Here is a 19,138-nt window from a genome sequence, read left to right as displayed (position 1 = left end):
AACATAAGCTAACAGATTAACAGGAAAAACTGTAGACTAAGAACAAACCAGACTAATAAACTAATATCAAACAGGATGGAACTAGAAACATCCCAGGAAGTCCTGAGCTGGAATACTCCATCAGCATGGTTACACGGCAGTCAGACATACCAAGAACAGGAGCTTTGTTTGCAATAGTTTTACATTGGTGGCAAGACTAAAAAGTTAAATTCTCTAGGAAGTTCTTGGGATACCTGAAGACATAAATCTAAGTTCAGAACAAAAGTTGCTCTGTCTTACAGGGGAACTTTTCTTACCTACAGTAGTAAAACTCTTCTTTAAGAGGTTGCTGTTCACTAAAAAATACTACATAATAAGTTTAAACATTCTCATTTCTTTCACCATCAATGTAACATGAATCTATTCATATATGAATTCCTCACACCTTACCTGTACTGCATTATTCATTATTTATTCATTATATCACATAAATAAGGTTTCAAGTAAAATTTATCTCGTGAAAGGCTCTTTTCTTCAGGTACTATCAGACTGGAGAGAAAGGAAAAGGAAGAAAAATTCCTGGGAGCAGCCAGGGGATGTTGCCTGTAGAACAGAAAATACCCAAGCTTCTGAAGCAGCCAGAGATGTTTGCAGTGACCCAGTAAACAACGCAAGCAATGGGAGCAGCCTAGGCCAATGATACACATTGTACAAGCAGGACAGGAGGGAAGGACCGTCTTTTTCAAGGATGAGCTAGTCAGAAGGGTGGATCTTCTCTGACATGTTTTACTTTCATTTTTATTATTCATCAAATTTGAGTTTTCTCTATGCAAAGAATTGCCTTATTCTAGTTCAATATATCAAATTCTAGTACCACTGTTGCTTTATGAGATTTCTAGGCATTAGGCTCTTTCTTTTATGGTCATATTCAAAAAAACTTGGGGCAATTACATTTGATCCTGGAAGCCTATCTGATACATGTGCTGAAGAGGATAATACGAGATTACTCACTGCCTCTCTCTTCAGTGGGAACACATGTTCAGACTTTCAGCAACCTGAGGCAATAACATCCAGAAGCTCCAGATGCATCTGATCTGTGCACTAAATACACAGCTCATCCACAATCAAACTATGCATATTTCTACACTTCTGCCTGAGGATTTAAGAAAATGGAAACATAGAAGCCCCAAGCATGCATGCTTGTATCAGAAGATAACAGCATAGCTTCCATTTTTCATAAACATTGCATAAATCCCTGCCATTATTTTCAACCACAAGAGAAAATATGTTTATAAGGCAAAGTCATCACCATACTAACCTGAAAACTCACACAAACTAAGGCATGTGTATGATTTATTTGTAGCAGACCTTTTATAGTAAATGTTACTGATTATGAAAAGAAAATATCTTTAATTCTAGACCTATTAATACTTATCAATACTCTATGAAACTGACACACGCTATCAAAACCCAACAAAAATCAATAAGGCATGGACGTGTACACAACTAGAATTAATTGCCATACCACCAGCATTTATAGTCATTTCTATGCAGGACTGGTGAAAGTAATCGCAAGTTAGGATAACAATTCTACTTCCAAAGGTAGATTCCTTTTCTATACTTCCTACTGTGAAAACATTAAAACATGCATAGTTGTTACAAAGCTAACATCACCTTATCTCAAAGAATTGAGAAAACTAATCCTTATCTTTGCTGCTTGTGACACGCTCAAGCAGAATGCTGACAAAAAGGCCAGAGGCAATGAAAACAAAGTTTAATGAGTACTTTTATAGTCAGCATGTGGATAGTAGGGAATAAGTAGTTAAACACAATGGATGAGTATTATTATTCATTATTATTATTTTATAATTATTAATGATGATGAAAAAGGCAATGTTTGCCCGCTAAAGGAAAAAGCCATCATTTGAAGATCATCATTACTAATTTTGTAATAGAAGACTCCTAGTGCCTGTATACAAGCTATACAAGTTTGGTACTTGGCTGTAGGAGGGAGTCAGTGAAGAGATCTGCATGTACTTAAGTAATTTTTATTGAAACATATCATAGGTAAATTGTGCTTATAGCAGAATAGCCACAGCACGCTGCAGGCAGGAACCACATGTCTCCCATGCAAAGCCAGTACTCACCTGTCTGCACTTAACCTCCCCACCCTAGAGAGTTTAATGTCACCGAAGACAATAACCCAATACAATACACGGGTATCTATGGTTTTCCTTGCGCCCTTTCCCTCATGCTTCTGACAACCAGAGAGCATTTGGACTACATAATACATAATAAAACACTGTCTCTATCTGCAACTATTTGGATGACTAGGGAACATCATAAAGAACGTTTACACTGCCCTTAAGACTGATGTGGAAACCCTGAACCATCCAAGAAATCACTAACTCTAAAAAGGAGGGGGACAGGAGTGAGTTGTGACATTTCATTAAATTGTTAAAAGACATGAAACCTTCCACTTTGTTACAGTGTGTTGTCATTTATGGTTTACGTTTAGACAGCATACTTTATCACTCAAGATTTTACAGTTGCTATTTTCCTACCAGCATGCTATTTCTCTGCTTTTCTTCAAAGTTTAAGATTGCTCTATCACTTTAATATATTTGACACTTCAGTAATAAAATCACTTGAGACCAAGTGATATAATAAGAAACTGAAGTAGGCTTCCAGCTTTGAAGATCTGGGCTTAAATTACACTTCTATCAAATGCAATCCCGCTGTAAGCATGGCTTTATTTTTACCCAGCCACGAAACAACTACTACATGTGTATTTGCAGTTCAGGTTTGGAGAAGTACTGCAGTTCTGAAGTATATCACCTGTCTGTCCCTAACAGTTACAAAAAGCTGTTTTGGACCATGCCGAAATAATTATTAGAAAATACTAAAACAGAAATTCCACTAAAAATGCTCAAAAGAGGAATGACAAACATTCCTGTGATGAACAACGACTGGGTCTCATCAGTGTCCAGTCCTTCAATGCAAGCTAAACACAAAAGGCTTCTTCAAATATCAAGAGCCCCTGAAACATCCTGAAGTGCATCTCATGTAAAAAGAGCACTTTTTTCATGCTCTTTTCATTTAGAGGACTGTCACACACGCATTCCTCTAAAGCAAGGGCAGCAAGTCACCTCATGCTCTTCAGCTTCTCCACTCTGTTATTTTTTCAAGATTACTAAAGAAAGTACTCCTTCCTACTCACCCCCACCCCTTGATCAGCCTCTTCACTCTTATATTACTCTTAATTGTTGTTTCCTCCTTTTCCTACTGCCGCAAAAGCCTCTCCAGCAGATGCACCACTCTGTTGCTAATGTCAAGGCTGCTACTAAGTGGGAGAAAACTGACAAGTGGTGCTGCATTCATTTCAAATAGATGAAGACCACGTTCTTGATGAGGTGGCAAAACCATGCTTCAGAAGTGGCACAGTGCATGTGCCCCTACCACAGAGATCTTGAACAGATCTTCAGGGGATGGGAGAGCACTGCACCAACGCCACTGCTCATCTACAGGCATCCAAGGACATCCATGTCCTTGGTCCCAGGATCAGCAGTCCTGGAACACAGTCTAGGGAAAAGCGTGGCAATGGTGCTGCACACGTCCTCATGCCCAGAGGACCCCCGTGAGACAATGCACAGGAACATCCCCTTGGCCCATTCTCTGCCACAGCAGGCACTGGGAACTGCCAAACTGGTGGTCCAGATGCCCGCCTGAGTAAGTGTGCGTACTCTTTTCCTGTACGTGTATTGAGGGTGGGACTGTGTTTAGGAGGTTTCTGGTAGAATTAGGGCACTGGTCCCAGAGCTGCGGAAAGGAGGTGTAAGTCTCTGGATTGACTGTGAGAGCTTCTGCGCCTTGAGAGACAATTCCCCAGGGGCTGTGAGCTGTGAGGGAAGTTCTGTGGAGCAACAAGCTCCGCCAGAGGCTGCTTGTCCCGTCCCAGCTCTGCCTGCGTGCCAGGCATAGTCCTGGCTCCTGCCTAAGTCATGGACGTGTCATGCCTTGATAACACAGTCCCCCTAGGCTTCTCCACAAAACCCCAGCCACATTGTCTCAACTGCAGCATATAAAGGACCTACTCAGTGGTTGTAGTGGTGCTGGTACACTCTTCCTTAAATGACAAGAAAAAATATAAATCAGGATGGTTTATATTTCTTTCTCATACAGCCAGACAGCTGCTGGGATTGCAGGCAGTTGCAGTAATTTCTCCTTTCTTCTTTCAGATGCTAAGAAGATCTTCGGATCAAGAGGAAGCTGGGGATTTTTGGGAAGGGACATTTTCCTTCCTCGTTTGGGAGATCAGCTGTGGACTATGTGTCTCCAAGAAGGGACTGAGATGAGATGGGGATTCTGTAATACTTTTCAGTTTGGCATGGATTTAATGTTTGATCAGAAGTGATGCCATGGCATTCACTCCACAGAAGAGATGGGTTCCAGACAAGAGTTTGCCTCAGAAGGAATTTCTAGTACTTGTGAGGACAGTTCATGGTGTTTTGCAGAACTCCTACAGTATCTAGGTTCCCCTAAAAGGCCATTATTTGGACAACATCCACTCGGAGTGGGGGCAGAAATCAAGCACTAGTGAGACAGATGAAGCGTCAGCATGGCACTTCCTAAAGGAATCCACAAGGAAGCAAAGATTTGTGGGATAACTATGCTCAGATGGCTTTGAAGTGAGCTATGACACATTCGGTTCAAAGCATGAAACTAAACCTAAAACTAAAGCTAGTCCAAAATAAAACTCACAAACCACATACAGTGGAAATGTCAGGAGGCTCAGCAGTTAATTCAGCATGGCTTTGCTTCACTTATCTGCCCAAGCTGCTCCAAATTATACATTACTGTAGGCATCACTGACGTTGACATGCTGCAGTATAACTATCTTCAATCAGGGGACATCAAGTTCCAGCTGCTTCTTCAGACTTTTACAGTGTCATTTGGAAGTCTTTTGTGTGGAATGTGAAAAACCCAAGACACCATTCAGTAAATTCCTGACAAGTCTCATCCTTTAAAGAATACTAATATTGATATTTTTGAAGAGCTACCCCACCGACATTGCAGTTAAATCTTTCTAGGGCATGCACTGAAGAATGCCATTTGAGATTTAAATAAGATAAGGATAAGCAGCATTAAAAAAGAAGTCTAATACATAGTTTTATTAAGATAATGTTGCTTTACCAGACAAACAGGATAAAAAGTTGGGTTGTCAATCTCAGTAGGATTTTCTGTCTGTACTCTGGTTTTGATTCTAAAGCAATTCTGAGAAAAAATATCTTGAAATTAAAGTCACTATTTCTAGCTAAGAAGGAACTGGTTATTTTTCAAGGAAGAAGACAAAGAAAGACGATGGAGTAAAGCATGAAGAATGAGAAAGACTATTAGAACAATCTGGGCAACTCCTCAGTCATATACAGGAGATATGAGCAGAGCAAGACAGATACAGCACATAAATCCAAACTGACAATGGCTAATGCAGCTATTTCAGAAGAAAATGCTTTTAGGGTGAGTAGTTATGGAAAAAACCTTCCTACTGAAGAAATTACATCCTCGCCAATTGTTGATAACCTGAAGCCCTTCTTTCTCATCGGTATTTTTATAACATTTAATACTGTCAAAGGCTTGGAGAGGGTGTTAGTTTTTCCTAATACAATCATATTACTATACTCAGAAATTATTTATTACGGCACTGAATTCAATATGTTAACTGTGCATTGTTATTGAAAAGAATCACAGAGAGAAATCATACTGGTTTTTTGTTCACAATCTGTCAAGCATCAACAACTGCAAATAACATGACTCTCAAATTCCTGAGATTTCATTTCATCAACTGAGATGTTCTAGAGGATACACCTAGTGATGTAAACAGAAGGTTTTTTTAACCTACTCCACAACCTTTGCCTTAACCTGAAAATGGTAGTACTTTCCAACACAATCAGAAAACTTGATTTTAAATGAACAGAAGCCATTGCTCCTTATTTCTTCTGGGTATCTTTACATTTCCCTAATACTACACAGATTCAGTAATATTTCTAACAGAATTTGTGTCTCCCTTATCTCTTCCTGCCATCTCACTACTGGAATTAGAGAATCTCCCATACTCAAAACCTTCACTTACATCTCCATTTCACTGGCGTCAGTTCAACATTGCAATCCTCATTTAAAGGCCTGTAACAGGCACCAATAAAGAAAAAAGTCCAACCGATACATTCTGGAAGACTGTTAGCCTTAAATCTGCCAAATTCCTCCTCTCTGCATTTGGAAGATTTCATCTGTAACAACATATAATTAACACACTTAAAATGCAACTGTATGCACTATGTACAACTTAACTTTAACTAACTGTAATTCTCAAGACTTTCCAAGTGCGAAGGCAGTATAGTTGTATGAAATAGCAACACAAACTGATCTTGCCATTATTTACACCAATAAAGAATTGCTGAAATTGTCCTGCAATCCTTCTATTCTAGTTCTGCCAAAAAAAAACCACCAAAAAATGTCTCCCACGGGTTGGGCACTAAACATCCACAAGCTTCCAACATTTCTCTCATTTATAGTTTAGCGATGCTTAACATTAAAACTGCAGCATCACTGTCGCTCTTAGATCTGAGGAGCACTGCAACAAGTAAAAAGGATAAGGATAATTTGCAGGCTTCCTGTGTACATAGCTCAAGCTATCCTGCCCTCCCTAAGGAGCTACGTTATCTCCAACCAAGCACCTATGTCATTTTTTTTTCATCCTTATCATGAGGAGTTTGATCCTGGACCAAATGATCCAACCTGCTACAAAATTCTGCATCTTCCCACCCTGTGACCCACAGTTATCCTACGACATTTCTGCTGAATCCATTTACACACTCTTCTTTTATTACCAAAAGTCAGAAAGAATTCCACCAGTTCAAGAGCTGATCTTTTGTAGAGACATTTTGAACAGGCAGCCTCTGATAAGACACCCTCATTACAATATCAGCTTATTCGCCAGACAGACTACTAAACACTCGTTGGACGTGGACAGTCCAAACAACAATCTGCACACAGATACACACCATCAGGCTATTTTAAATTGGGAAAGGAACTCATGAAAGAAGGCAAAAGGTTTCTTTCCTCACCAGGAAGTTCGTCAACTTTGGTCATATGTGTGATCTGCACTCCTACTGATCTATAAGGAAACATGCAGAGCACTGAAAGTCTATTTCAACACGACAAGATATAGTACTTCTAGCTTACACTGAGCAGACTGAGAACACAGTGACAAGCAGTGCCTGAAGGCTGTGAGCCAAACGTTATCACCCACGCTCCACAGTGGTATGGCAGGCCTTTTCGCAAAGTCTCTCCTAGACCCTGCAAGATCTATGACACGAAATACACGAGCCCATGTCTTTTCTATTTTCAGCAAATCTCTTTGTGAATATCTTTGTTATCCGGTGTCCAATAGTTACCAGGTAAACCAAGTTAAATTTATTCCACAGCATGGACCAGACAGCTTCAACAGAGAAGACACTAACCTCAAATCCTGCCTTTCACTTATATTCCCTTTTGATTAAGAAGAGCAAACTGTAGAGAATACAAAAATCATAGTTAGATAGGACTCAGATACCAGCAAGATTATCATGAACTTCTGAATGTTCTGCTACATACACCCAGAAAACCTAAACCAGTTCTTCCATTCAGTTTGGTAATGCTGCTGAAAAGAGGAAACGTGGAGGAAAGGATGTGTATGTCAATTCACAAAACTTTCTCATTCTGCACAAATCGGCCATATCCTAAAACATTTAATATACTTATAGAGAATACAGAGACACAAACTTAGGAGACTTAAAACCAACATCGAACTTAAAAAGCAAAACTTTTCAAGTGCTTTGCAGAGGAAATGTCTACAGAGAGTCCACTTAAGATAATTTACATTAAAATGTTGCATTACTTCATTAAAATAAAACAAGTATGTATTTTCATATGCATATGTATGTAGAAATTGATTTCATATATACATATATATTTTGTATATATTACGTGTATATTATATTTATATATGACACACGATATAAAACTGTGTATATAAAATTATTTTTTTTATAATATATGGTACATATATATCTCTAAAAGAATAAATAAAATTACATAAGGAGCTGGGCCCTTTTAAAGTCTCCTGATTTTGTCAAACATGGAAGGTAGTTGTTCTAACTCCAGCACACTGTAACTTCTAAGTTCTTTTTTGGACTTGGTAAATCAACTGAAAACTGGTCAGGAGAAAATGTTTTCTGTATTTTCGTTAAAAGGTAGAGTACAGTACAGGTTTACCATTTTTTGCAGCTGTATGGCTTCTCTTTTCTTGCAACAGTGGAATAAACCCCCATAAACTCAATTACTGTATTGTGACTGTATTACTGTATTACTCCAGACACTAGGTGCATATCTGAAGTAGAGTGAGTGCGTTCCATTCACAGTAATGCATCTTGCACATTGAAATACATTAAGGAAGAATATGAGTCTGACTCCATCATTTCTCTGTGCTCAATGTTAAACTACATATAGCTGGAAGAAAAAGCCGGCTAAACAGAGCAGCGTGAGGGAAAACCACCAGCTGATGGCTGAGAGAGCAGAGAACCTTCAATGGGGCAAACACCCACGGTGGCAACAACGTGGGCTCTGGCACTGCGTAAATCTGAATGGGCTGATGCAGAACAGAATATTCACGACCCGAGTTGGGGGAAAGCTGCCTCAGACGATGGGAAAGTCAAAATTCACGGACTTTCCAGGCAGAAAACTAGTGTGGGGCCACCAGCACCCCCACCACAGCCTATGGCAGGGCAGAAGGTGCAGCTCTCTTTACAGCTCCTCCCTGTCAAATTTCACTTGTTTTTACACTCAGTTGTGTGCAGCAACAGCCAAGGTATGCATCTTCATTTCTGCTGGAACTGTCTTCTTGTTCATCATAGCAACTGTCAAGTGACTTGTCCAATACTTTGCTTTACCTTTTAAATATGAAATAAGAAATATTAAGGGGGAAAAAAAGGGAATCCAATAGAGAAAAGTTCAAAATTTACCCAACCAGGAAAAAAATTATTAAACTGCAGAAGAAAAAAGAAGAATTAAAGGAAAATCAAAACCTCTTAGATGCAGTGTAATCGGGTACAGGTATTGAAGCTTATAAATCAATACTGAACACAGCAAAAGGAATAAACTAGCAAGGTTTCTACCTCTCTAGTATCTACCTGCTGTGCAATATTTACTGCCCATTTTCAGTAATAAGGTTATTCTCAAACATACCTGTTCAAGAAGTTCCTTATATGTTATTTTCTCTTTGGTGTTTGTTACAGGACTGTCATAAATAATAGCAATTTGGTCTCCTCGTCCATTCTCAACATGACGATCTACAGCATTGTAACAGATATTCAGCTCTCCACCTACAAACCTAAAAAAGAAGTAGGAAGTACATAACAGTGAGCCTTCCAAACTGATAACACTATATTTTTTGGATTCTTTTTTCTTTAAGGAACGAAAGCATTCAATTAAAATATAGCTCATAAAACATTATACTCGGTTCAGTGAGTCATTTTTTTATCTATAACCTCACAATTTACTCAAAAAGCTAAATAAGCTATTAGTGAAAACAGTGGAAGTATTGTACTTCAACTGACCTAACTAAGAATCTGCTAAATTTGGTCTTGATTTAATTTACTTTGCATTAAACATTCTGATTTTTATAGCTACCGTTTCACAGAAAAAGCATACATTCACATAAAATAATCCGACATTATGAAAATGTGTTATTACACTACTTTGTATTGGCATGCACAAATATCTTTTTTAAGAACAGGTTCAGGACTCAAAATATTCTTATTCGTCCCTTGGCAATAACAGTTAAGCATACAAGCATCTGTATTTAAATGAAACTGACCCCAACAGTTATAAAATCTTATAAATTTGTCTGACATTCATAATGCATTTGACATTACCGTGTTTTACATCAGTGATTTAAAATCTTCTATAAAGTGGTATGAGTCATAGCCTCCTCAACAACCAGACATTTACAGAAAATTCTCATCTTCTAATTAAAGAAAACCACCTCACAATCTCAGGTTTCATTTTTATTGTCATTTTACACAGAAAAAGAAAATTCAAGTGTAGCATAATCCTCAAGTAAGAAAATACAGAAGGCACCAGATACAAAGATGGCTCTACTAACTGGAAGATGACACGGAATCTAAAAATTAAAGTTCACTCTAAATAATGCTCTTTGTATTTGTTTTTCTATGTGCACATATCTCTCTACAGCAAAAAGAAGGGCAACACACAGAAGAAACACACTTGTGAGTTTCCAAAAAGTTCTTTGGGGACGCTCACTGTCATAATGTGATAGTTATACTGTATCTGGAAATAAAAACAGATGGCCTAAAGTAACCCACGACTAGTTAAAAAAGTATTTCCTTCTTCACATTTCCTGTCTAGTAAAGGACTCCTCAAAATTAGGATATCTGATATATTATTCATATATCCATATGGACAGGTGCCATAGGATAGTCTTTCTCGTTAAAGAATGGCAATTATTAAAGCAAAAGCAGTCAGGATGTGAAGTATGCAGCAATCTTTTACTGTGACTCCTTTACAATGCCATTAATAAGGAGAAAGTGGGGGACCAGGAAAGCAACAAAAACATCCTGTACTGCAAATCCCTTCCCATAGAAGAACTGTGTGAACAATAAAGGATTGGGAGTTGTTTCATGTAATATAGAGAAACTCTGTATTACTGTCATAAAAGTTGTGTAGGATTCAGGTCATCCATTGATTTTTATATCAAATCACTGCTGGACGATATGAACAAGGGAACAAGACAGCGCAGTACCTGGGCTACTATGCATAACCACTAAAGAATGGTCAAAACATCAACAATTACCAGAGCTTGGATTCTTTTAAAGATAAATGGCAACATCAACACTGACACATAAATGTTTAACAATCACTTGTGAACAAGTACCTGAAAAAGATGTGACTGCGAGTTGAAACAAATAACAAGACTATCTGGACAGTGTGATGAGAGCTTTACTACCCTGTTTAGAAGGAGGGATCAGAGATCTTATGGGATCAGAGAAGCAAACGTGCACCTACCATGACCACAACTGCAAGACTTTGGCTTCTCTACTGTCACCCAAGGACATGCTTAAATACCTCATTCTGGCTGACAAATAAAAGCTGCCTGGCTTTGAAAAGCTGCCCTGTGCTGCTGCAAACTTCTGTTGATGCAGTGATTCCCAAGGAGATGCATACCCGTGAGGAACTTTGATTCGCTTGAATAAGCTTTAGTTGGAAAGAGACAGCAGCATGAAAGCAGGACTCAGTTTTGGAACAAGGACATGAATGAGATGCTTCTATTTAAAACAGAGGTCTAGAATCAAAAAGAAAATACTCCAATAGACTGCAGAAGATCAGAGGTGGATCTGCAGAATGTTAGTAAGAGCTTGCCAGTAAATCTTGCCATAATAAGCAGGACTGTAAAATGCTAATGTGTTGCTAACCAGACAATTATCTCAATGCGGCTTACCAACTGAGTCCAAGCCTGAAGAATCTTATTTTAGGCTGTGTTCCTAATGCTGAGGAATTAATAACATTCAACAAATGCAGCAGGGGAAGATTAGAACAAATAAAAAGAGTAAACAACAACAACTCTGATACATAAAAGAAACTGGATTTAGTTCACTAGCAGTCTCTTTGAAGACCTCATCCACCTTCCACTGGTGCTATGATGGGAAAAAAATGAGAGGGTTCTTCCTGTCAAAAATCACAGCAGAATTTAAAACTGGTTATAATATCAGAACAGCTTGCTTCACAGCAACATTTTAAAACAGTAATTCTGACAGGATCAACCTATCCTTTTGGTCTTTTTACGCATACATCCATGAAAGCAGCAGCCTTTGATAATCCACATTATGCATAACTTAAAACAAGGCTTGTTTTAAAAATAATTTGAGTGTGGTTACCCACATTAGGACCCCCCTGAGGCTCTTTAAAGCTACCTACAGCAACCACCTAGGAATTACTGCCTCTTCGTGACTGGGGCTCAGCACCTCCCATCTCACCCTAGCCCTGAGGTCCCACAGGGTTTCCGTTGTTTCACAAACATGAATCTGAAGCACATGCACTTACATCTTTAATCATACCTTAAAATGACTACTCCATTAACCTTTTAGAGGTATGAGTAGAAGAGGGCACGAAAGCACTGATCTTCTGTTCACGTTTTACTCTTGGCAAGTCAGTAAGTCAGGTCTGCCAAAGCGGATCGCCATTACATACAGCTTAACATCTACCATCTATGGCCTGGAAATTTTTTTTAGTACATTCAGTATTTTTTTGGATGTGACAACAGCTTACTTGCTAGTAATGAAATAAGTACAGTAGGGAAGAAGGCAATGGATAATTATCTCTTAATTCACTTTACTCAAATATTCAAAACTTATGCTTTAATTTCCAACACTACCTGCTGTCTTAAGAATCAAAGCTGTATTCAGAGATACTTTTTAGTCTTCACTCAACGGCTCAGAAGGCAAGACAATTAAGAATAAAAAAAAGAAGTTAAAGGTTCTGAATAAAGCTGGCATATATGCAAAAGAAAAAATACATTAAAATTATTTTGCACCATAACTGTAAAAAAAGCATATTGCTAAAGTCCTTTTATGCCATGCAGGGTACATATACTTCTCCAAGCCGCGTTGCCAGGAATCAACTGGATTTTTTTTTTTAATTTTTCTTGATGAAGTGAGAACAGAAACTGAATAAATTGTTAGACAAAACCACAAGAATATTAGATATTTTGAAATAATCATATGTTAACTGATCTAGCCACATTTTTTAAAAGTGTAAGCAACATTCGAATAGCAAGCTGTGCAACACTCCTAAAGTTCAAAGGTGATTTTATATTGCGCTGATGTCTTCAAATTGGAGAAAAAACATAACTTTCAAAATTGCCCTCTGCCTGCATGGATCAGGAAAAACTGTTTCTATCATTTCTAAAGAAATTCTTGCTTAACCTTACTGACTGGGATTCCACAAGGCCGCACAATAATCTGTTAAAGCGTTTCACTACCTTTGGCATTAAAAAGATTTTTCTTCCTAACGTCTATAATCTACATCTCCCTTCTTGCAATTTATGACTTCTAATTTTGATGTCTTCAAAGCCAACTCAGAGAACAGTTTTGCCTTCATCTTTATAGCCAAATTCTCTGTAGCAAATGTTACACCTTGCCTCTCCCTTCTGGCTTCTACACCAAACAATTCTAATTCCTTTATCCTTTTCTTGACCAATCATGCTTTTTCACTCTTCTCATTATTTTTGATGTGGGCAAAACCAGGTGATGTTCTGCACCGTACCAGCCACCGATGCAGGTGAGAACAGTCAATGGTACCTGGCATTTCTGCTTCCACAGAACAGCCAGGGGATGGTGACACTGATCACATACCTTTCGGAAATCATTTTGCAACCCACTGACATAACACTGGTGTTTCCAATGGAAAAGACTAAAGTAAATGCACCAGGGCATGCTGCACATTTCTTTCATGCTCTTACAGTATTTAGAAAGGATGAACTGGTATTTGCCTTATCTCTACATTTTAAATACATTAACCGCCTCCTTCAACTTCTTCAACTGAAGTAAATCACACCAGGAAATACATGAAAAGTATCTGTTTCTGTAAGTTTCACGTTTGGCAACCAAAACCAAAGATAATGAAAATAAATGGATATTTATTAATTGATCTAATATGTCTCCAAAACCAGAGATAAATTCTAACTCAAGATGCACATACATGAACCTCTTAATACCATTTTTAAGGTCTCTATAAACTGCTTCCTAGTTAAACCTCCAAACCAGTACTACATCTTTACCCTGTTGACCAGCAAGCTACCTTTTTCTTGGAAGCCTGGTGTCCTCCTCAGTTCTGTTCTGTACCTCTTTGTTTTCTCTTCAGCATGACACTGTCCTGCACAACATCCTTGTCTATGAAGTGGAGAGACATGGATTTGATGTATGGACCACTCGCTGGATACGGAATGGGCTGGATGACCACACTCAAAGAGTTGCAGTCAATGCCTCAATGTTCAAGTGGTGAGCAGCAATGAGTGGTGTTCCTCAGCGGTTGGTACTGGGACCGGTGCTTTTTAATATCTTTGTCGGCAACAATGACATGTGGATTGAGTGCACCCTCAGCAAGTTTGCTGACACAACCAAGTGGGGTCGACATGCTGGAGGGAAGGGATGCAGGGGGACCTGGATACACTTAAGAGGTGGGCCCTTGCCAACCTCATGAAGTTCAACAAGGCCAAGTGCAAGGTCCTGCACCTGGGTCGAGGCAATCCCAAGCACAAATACAGGTTGGGCAGAGAATGGCTTGAGACCAGCCCTGAAGAGGAGGATTTGGTGGTGGTAGTTGATGAGAAGCTCAACATGAGCCGTCAGTGTGCGCTTGCAGCCCAGAAAGCCAACCACATCCTGGGCTGCATCAAAAGAAGTGTGGCCAGAATGTCGAGGGAGGTGATTCTGCCCCTCTACTCTGCTCTCATGAGACACCACCTAGAGTACTGACTGCATCCAGCTCTGGGGGCCCCAACATAAGAAAGGCATGGACCTGTTGGAGCAAGTCCAGAGGACAGCCATGAAGATGATCAGAGGGCTGGAGCACCTCTCCTATGAAGACAGGCTGAGAGAGTTGGGGTTGTTCAGCCTGGAGAAGAGAAGGCTCCAGGGAGACCTTATAGCAGCCTTCCAGTACCTAAAGGGGGCCTACAGGAAAGATGGGGAGGGACTCTTTATCACTGAGTGTAGCAATAGGACAAGGGGTAACGGTTTTAAATGAAAGAGGGTAGATTTAGATTAGATATTAGGAAAAAATTCTTTACTGGAACAGATTGCCCAGAGAAGTTGTGAATGCTCCATCCCTGGAGGTGTTCAAGATCAGGCCGGATGGGGCTTTGAGCAACCTGGTCTAGTGGGAGGTGTCCCTGCCCATGGCAGGGGGTTGGAACTAGATGATCTCTAAGGTGCCTTCCAGCCCAAACCATTCTATGATTTTATGTCCTCTGAAAAAGCCTCCTGTATCCTCTCTCTCTCTTATATTCAGTCTTTTCCTGAAAGAACTTATCTATGTGTCATCCTGCCAAGCACACTGAATGCTGGTAACCATCCGGGACTTCAGAGGCATTAGAGTACTACACTAGTAACACATACAGCCTGCTATCACTTACAGTGAACATAAATAAAAATAGAAATAAAATTCCATGTTGTACATTAAGACATTAAAAAGTATTACACAAATTTGAATCACTTGATGTTTCATTATCCGCAGCAGAGCAACAGACACCTGGCATCCAAACAATAATTATGACCTGATGTTGAGTCTTCAGAGAGTTGCATCTTTGCATAATCCCATAGAATCACAGGCTGGTTCTGTGAGGGGACCTCTGGTGGGCACCTGATGCAATGCCCCTGCTCAAGCAGGTCCACCTATCCAGTAGACCAGGACCGTGTCCAGATAGCTTTTGAATATCTCCAAGGATGAAGAGTCCACAACCAACTCTGTGCCAGTCCTCACTTGCCATCTAAAAAGTGTTTCCTGATGATCAGAGGGAACCTCCTGTGTTTCAGTTTGTGTCCATTGCCTCTTGTCCTGTCACTGGGCACCACTGAAAAGAGCCTGGATCTTCTCACCCTCCCTTCAGTTATTTGCTCATGTAAATGAGATAATTTCAATCTGTGGCAATCTGCAGCCACAGAGGGAGAAAGATGCAAGTGAGACATGAAGCCAGAAAAGACCCCTGTCTTCAGCCAATGAAACTTTATCCCTGTCCGAAGACCAAACAACTTCCATCTGAGACGTCACAATGCTTTATTACTTTCAGCAAGCAAGCTTATCATGCTGAACAAATCAAACCACATTTGTTTGACAGAATCTGATAGCAAAACAATGCTCACTAGCATGTATTACGGTCTCATTCCCTAGTTCTTAAAAAGCAACCATTATATTGACTTCATCACCATTATGTTGAGGAATGCCAGAACCAGTGAGCTTTACTGGTCTTTAATTATGTAGGCAATCCTACTTGTCCTTTTTGAAGAGTACCATGACCTAGAAATGAAGGTCAGTGGACCACGGGTCTCCCTACGCAACCATTTTACTACTTCTGACTGTTTATACAGCCAGACTGACTTAAAGGGATTTATTCTGACTTGGTGCTATTTAACATTCAGCTTAAGATATGTAAACAATTTTCACTACTAGAGATGCCAAGCAATAACGTCAGACCAATAACAAAGCACTCTGCTGGTTCTGTATCTCTTCATTCGGGCAGATTTAAGAGTGATTAACATTTTTAATTATATTTTGAAAATTATTAGTATTTCTAAATTAAAATCAAACCAGAAAAATACGAAAATGGCACAGAACACCAATGTACCAAAGACGACCCTCACCCTGTGTTGCCTTTTTTTCTCCTGTATCAGCTTTTCCTTGAGAAAAGAGCATGATGTGAACTTGCTGAAAAAGAGGTGGCAGCGGACAACACAAAATTTTACCAGGTAAATTGCCTTTGACAAAGTACTGAAAACTCTATACGTTAAATTATAAGATATCACATTCTGCCTCAGGGCAGTTTGTCATTCACCAAATGGAGATATATATTACAAAGCCAATGCTTTTGCCAAACATTACCTTAATCGCATCCTTTTAATTATGACCTACTTAGATAGCGTTTAAGATTAAAAAACTCTGAAAGCCGCCGTGTCTGTGTTTTCACACACGTACCTCCCCCGGCACCGGATGCCCCACGCCTGGCCCAAAAGAGGTGGGATGGGGGAGCATCAGGAACACGCCCCCGTGTCACCCAGACAGGCAGGGACATCACACCCGCACAGGTGTACGTCACACCTGTCACAGGTGACACAGGCTAAGTCCCCTCTCACCCCAACACACTCACCCACGCTGCTTTCAATCATTACGCTTAACCGAGTGTAATCATTAAACCCCTCCATGCTCTCCAGCCATCTCCTCCATCACCGCTCCCCTGCTGACCACCCCAAATACGTGCTGGGGCGGTTTGGCGTTAACCAGGCGACCCCCGCACCCAGCACACCCCCGGCGCTTCGGCAGCCATCTCTCCCCGTTACAGCTGGGCTGGGCACGCCCGGCCCCGATCCCGGTCCCGGTCCCCGCCGCCCCGGGGGGACACCGCCAGACTCACCAGCAGGCGCTCCCCGGGCCGCCCCTCTCCAGGGTGTGGGCCCAGGGCTTGTACCACTGGATCTGCTCGGCGGCTGCTCCCCAGACCTTCTCGGGCTCCGCCACGGAGGACCTGAAAACTTCCTCGTACTCGCCCAGCGCCCGGGACGAGGCGGCGCGGCCGCCGGGCGGCGGGCGGCGGGCAGCGGCGGCCCGGCCCGGGAGCGGGTTCCCCGCGTAGGGCCGTCCCGGCCGCCGCCAGGCACCGCCGCCCCCCCGGCCCGCCGCCGCCCCGACAAGTTTTGGCAGCGCCGGCAGCCTGCCGAGGAAGCCCATTTTCGGCGGCCTTCAAGTGAGAGGAGCCACACGTTAAGGCTCCAAAAAGCCCCCGGACGGCACAAGGCTGAGCGGCGGCGGCGGCGGCTCCCCGGGGCTGGCGGGGCTGCCCTCACGGCGGGCCAAACCGCCCCCGCCCCGCGCTGCGGCGCTGTAGCCCGGACGCCGGCTTTGGTCGCCAGCAGTCGTGGGGGCGCGGAAGCGGCTGGGAGGAAGGCGGCAAGCGTCGCCTGAGCCGCGGCCGGGGCCGGGGCCGGGGCCAGGCGAGCGGCTGCCGCTGCCGGGTCCCGTTGGGGCGCGGGCGGGCGCCATATCGGGGCGGGCGGCCCTGTCAGCGTCTGGCCGGGACCGACGGCGGAGGGAGGCTGAGAAAGCAGAAACCGAGAATCTGAGCTTATTTTTGACTTAACGATTCGTAACCATAACACTCCTCGAGTGTTTGAGAGACGTTCTTGCTTTGAGAAAACTTCCCGCGATAAAATGAGGCATCCCGTTTGTACGAGGAGAAAAAGTTCATTCTGTTTTCCACAAGACCTCCGTCATCTGTAGTGGATCTTCTGATTTGCTCATTTTGTCATATATTTAGAAACCCTTCCCGAGTTTCGGTGGTAGTGTTTCAGAGTATTATAATGCACAAGTCAACTAAGACATACACCAGCTTCAAAGATCTTTTTTGACCCTTAAGAAATTATTTTGGTGCTATAATAGGTCTATCCATTACAAGTCTCTCAATAAATCCTTCCTGCAATCACATTATAGGAAATGTTATATGGCTAAGGGGAAGTGTATAATGTGTTTTATATTCACGGTTAGCTTAGGCATCTGTTACCTGACGGTTGTTGAATTAGTGCAATAGGAACATAAAAATATATCACAGCTCAAGGAATAAGGGGATGAGAAGAACTAGGGTGTTCACCCACTACATTAGGTTTAATACTTGAAATCAATTTCTTATCCCATCTCAAAAAAAAAAGAGGGGTGGAGGATTTGGCCTATGGTGTTCAACTTCATCAGAACTTCTACGTCACCTTCAAAATCACTGAAAATTGTTATGGAAAGGTGACTAATCTTTTTGGTGTCTGCTCAGAAATCAGCACACGCAGGCTTAGACTTACTTGAGGGTGTTCATGAGCCCACGATGTGGCTGAATCCAGTGCAATGACTGTCGACCTGAGGTGTGCAACCGGTGGACTTAATGAGAGCTATCAATTGCCTCAGCCCAATTTGTGAAGCCCACTCCCCCAAATCAAACTATTAGAGGTACATTATGTCCACTCCCAAGGAACAACCCCACATATTAATTGCTCTACAAGCTACCATCTTTCGATCACCAACACTTTGATGCCCATCTAGTTAGGAAGGGACCCATAGCAATTGGATGCAGCCAGTCTCTGGGTGGTGATAGCAATCTGTTTCTGAGCTGGAACAGCATCTGTCTTTTCTCTACTAGGGAGAAAACTGTGAGGCTAGGCTAGCTAAAACATAGGCACTAACACTGAAAGAAGTATCCTGAGATTTAAACACCTAATGGGTTGTGTCTGGTGATGCCAAATATTTCTTGTGGTGTGGAAGAGCAATACTAACCATTTTTCCACTCTGTCCATAGTGC

At 41.4% G+C, this 19,138-nt stretch overlaps 1 protein-coding gene across 3 annotated transcripts in view; it reads right to left on the bottom strand.

Annotated features, from left to right (window-relative positions):
• The window catches only part of ACSS3 (acyl-CoA synthetase short chain family member 3), a 91,991-nt gene extending 74,336 nt beyond the window's left edge, over nt 1-17,655 (bottom strand). For 2 of the 3 annotated variants that reach the window (XM_074574139.1, XM_074574148.1), the window contains exons 1-2: nt 17,216-17,655; nt 9,259-9,403 (exon numbers count right to left, since the gene is read on the bottom strand). In XM_074574139.1, the coding sequence (XP_074430240.1) occupies nt 9,259-9,403; nt 17,216-17,529 (459 nt within the window). In that variant the 5' untranslated portion in view covers nt 17,530-17,655. Of the gene's footprint in view, nt 1-7,496; nt 7,529-9,258; nt 9,404-17,215 lie in introns of those variants that run through there. The other variant, XM_074574158.1, reaches the window with a different exon arrangement.
• Nucleotides 17,656-19,138: the final 1,483 nt, after the last annotated feature.

Source organism: Larus michahellis, chromosome 1 (genome assembly GCF_964199755.1).
Source record: "Larus michahellis chromosome 1, bLarMic1.1, whole genome shotgun sequence".
Lineage (NCBI taxonomy): Eukaryota > Metazoa > Chordata > Aves > Charadriiformes > Laridae > Larus > Larus michahellis.
This window is presented reverse-complemented; position numbering and strand designations above follow the sequence as displayed.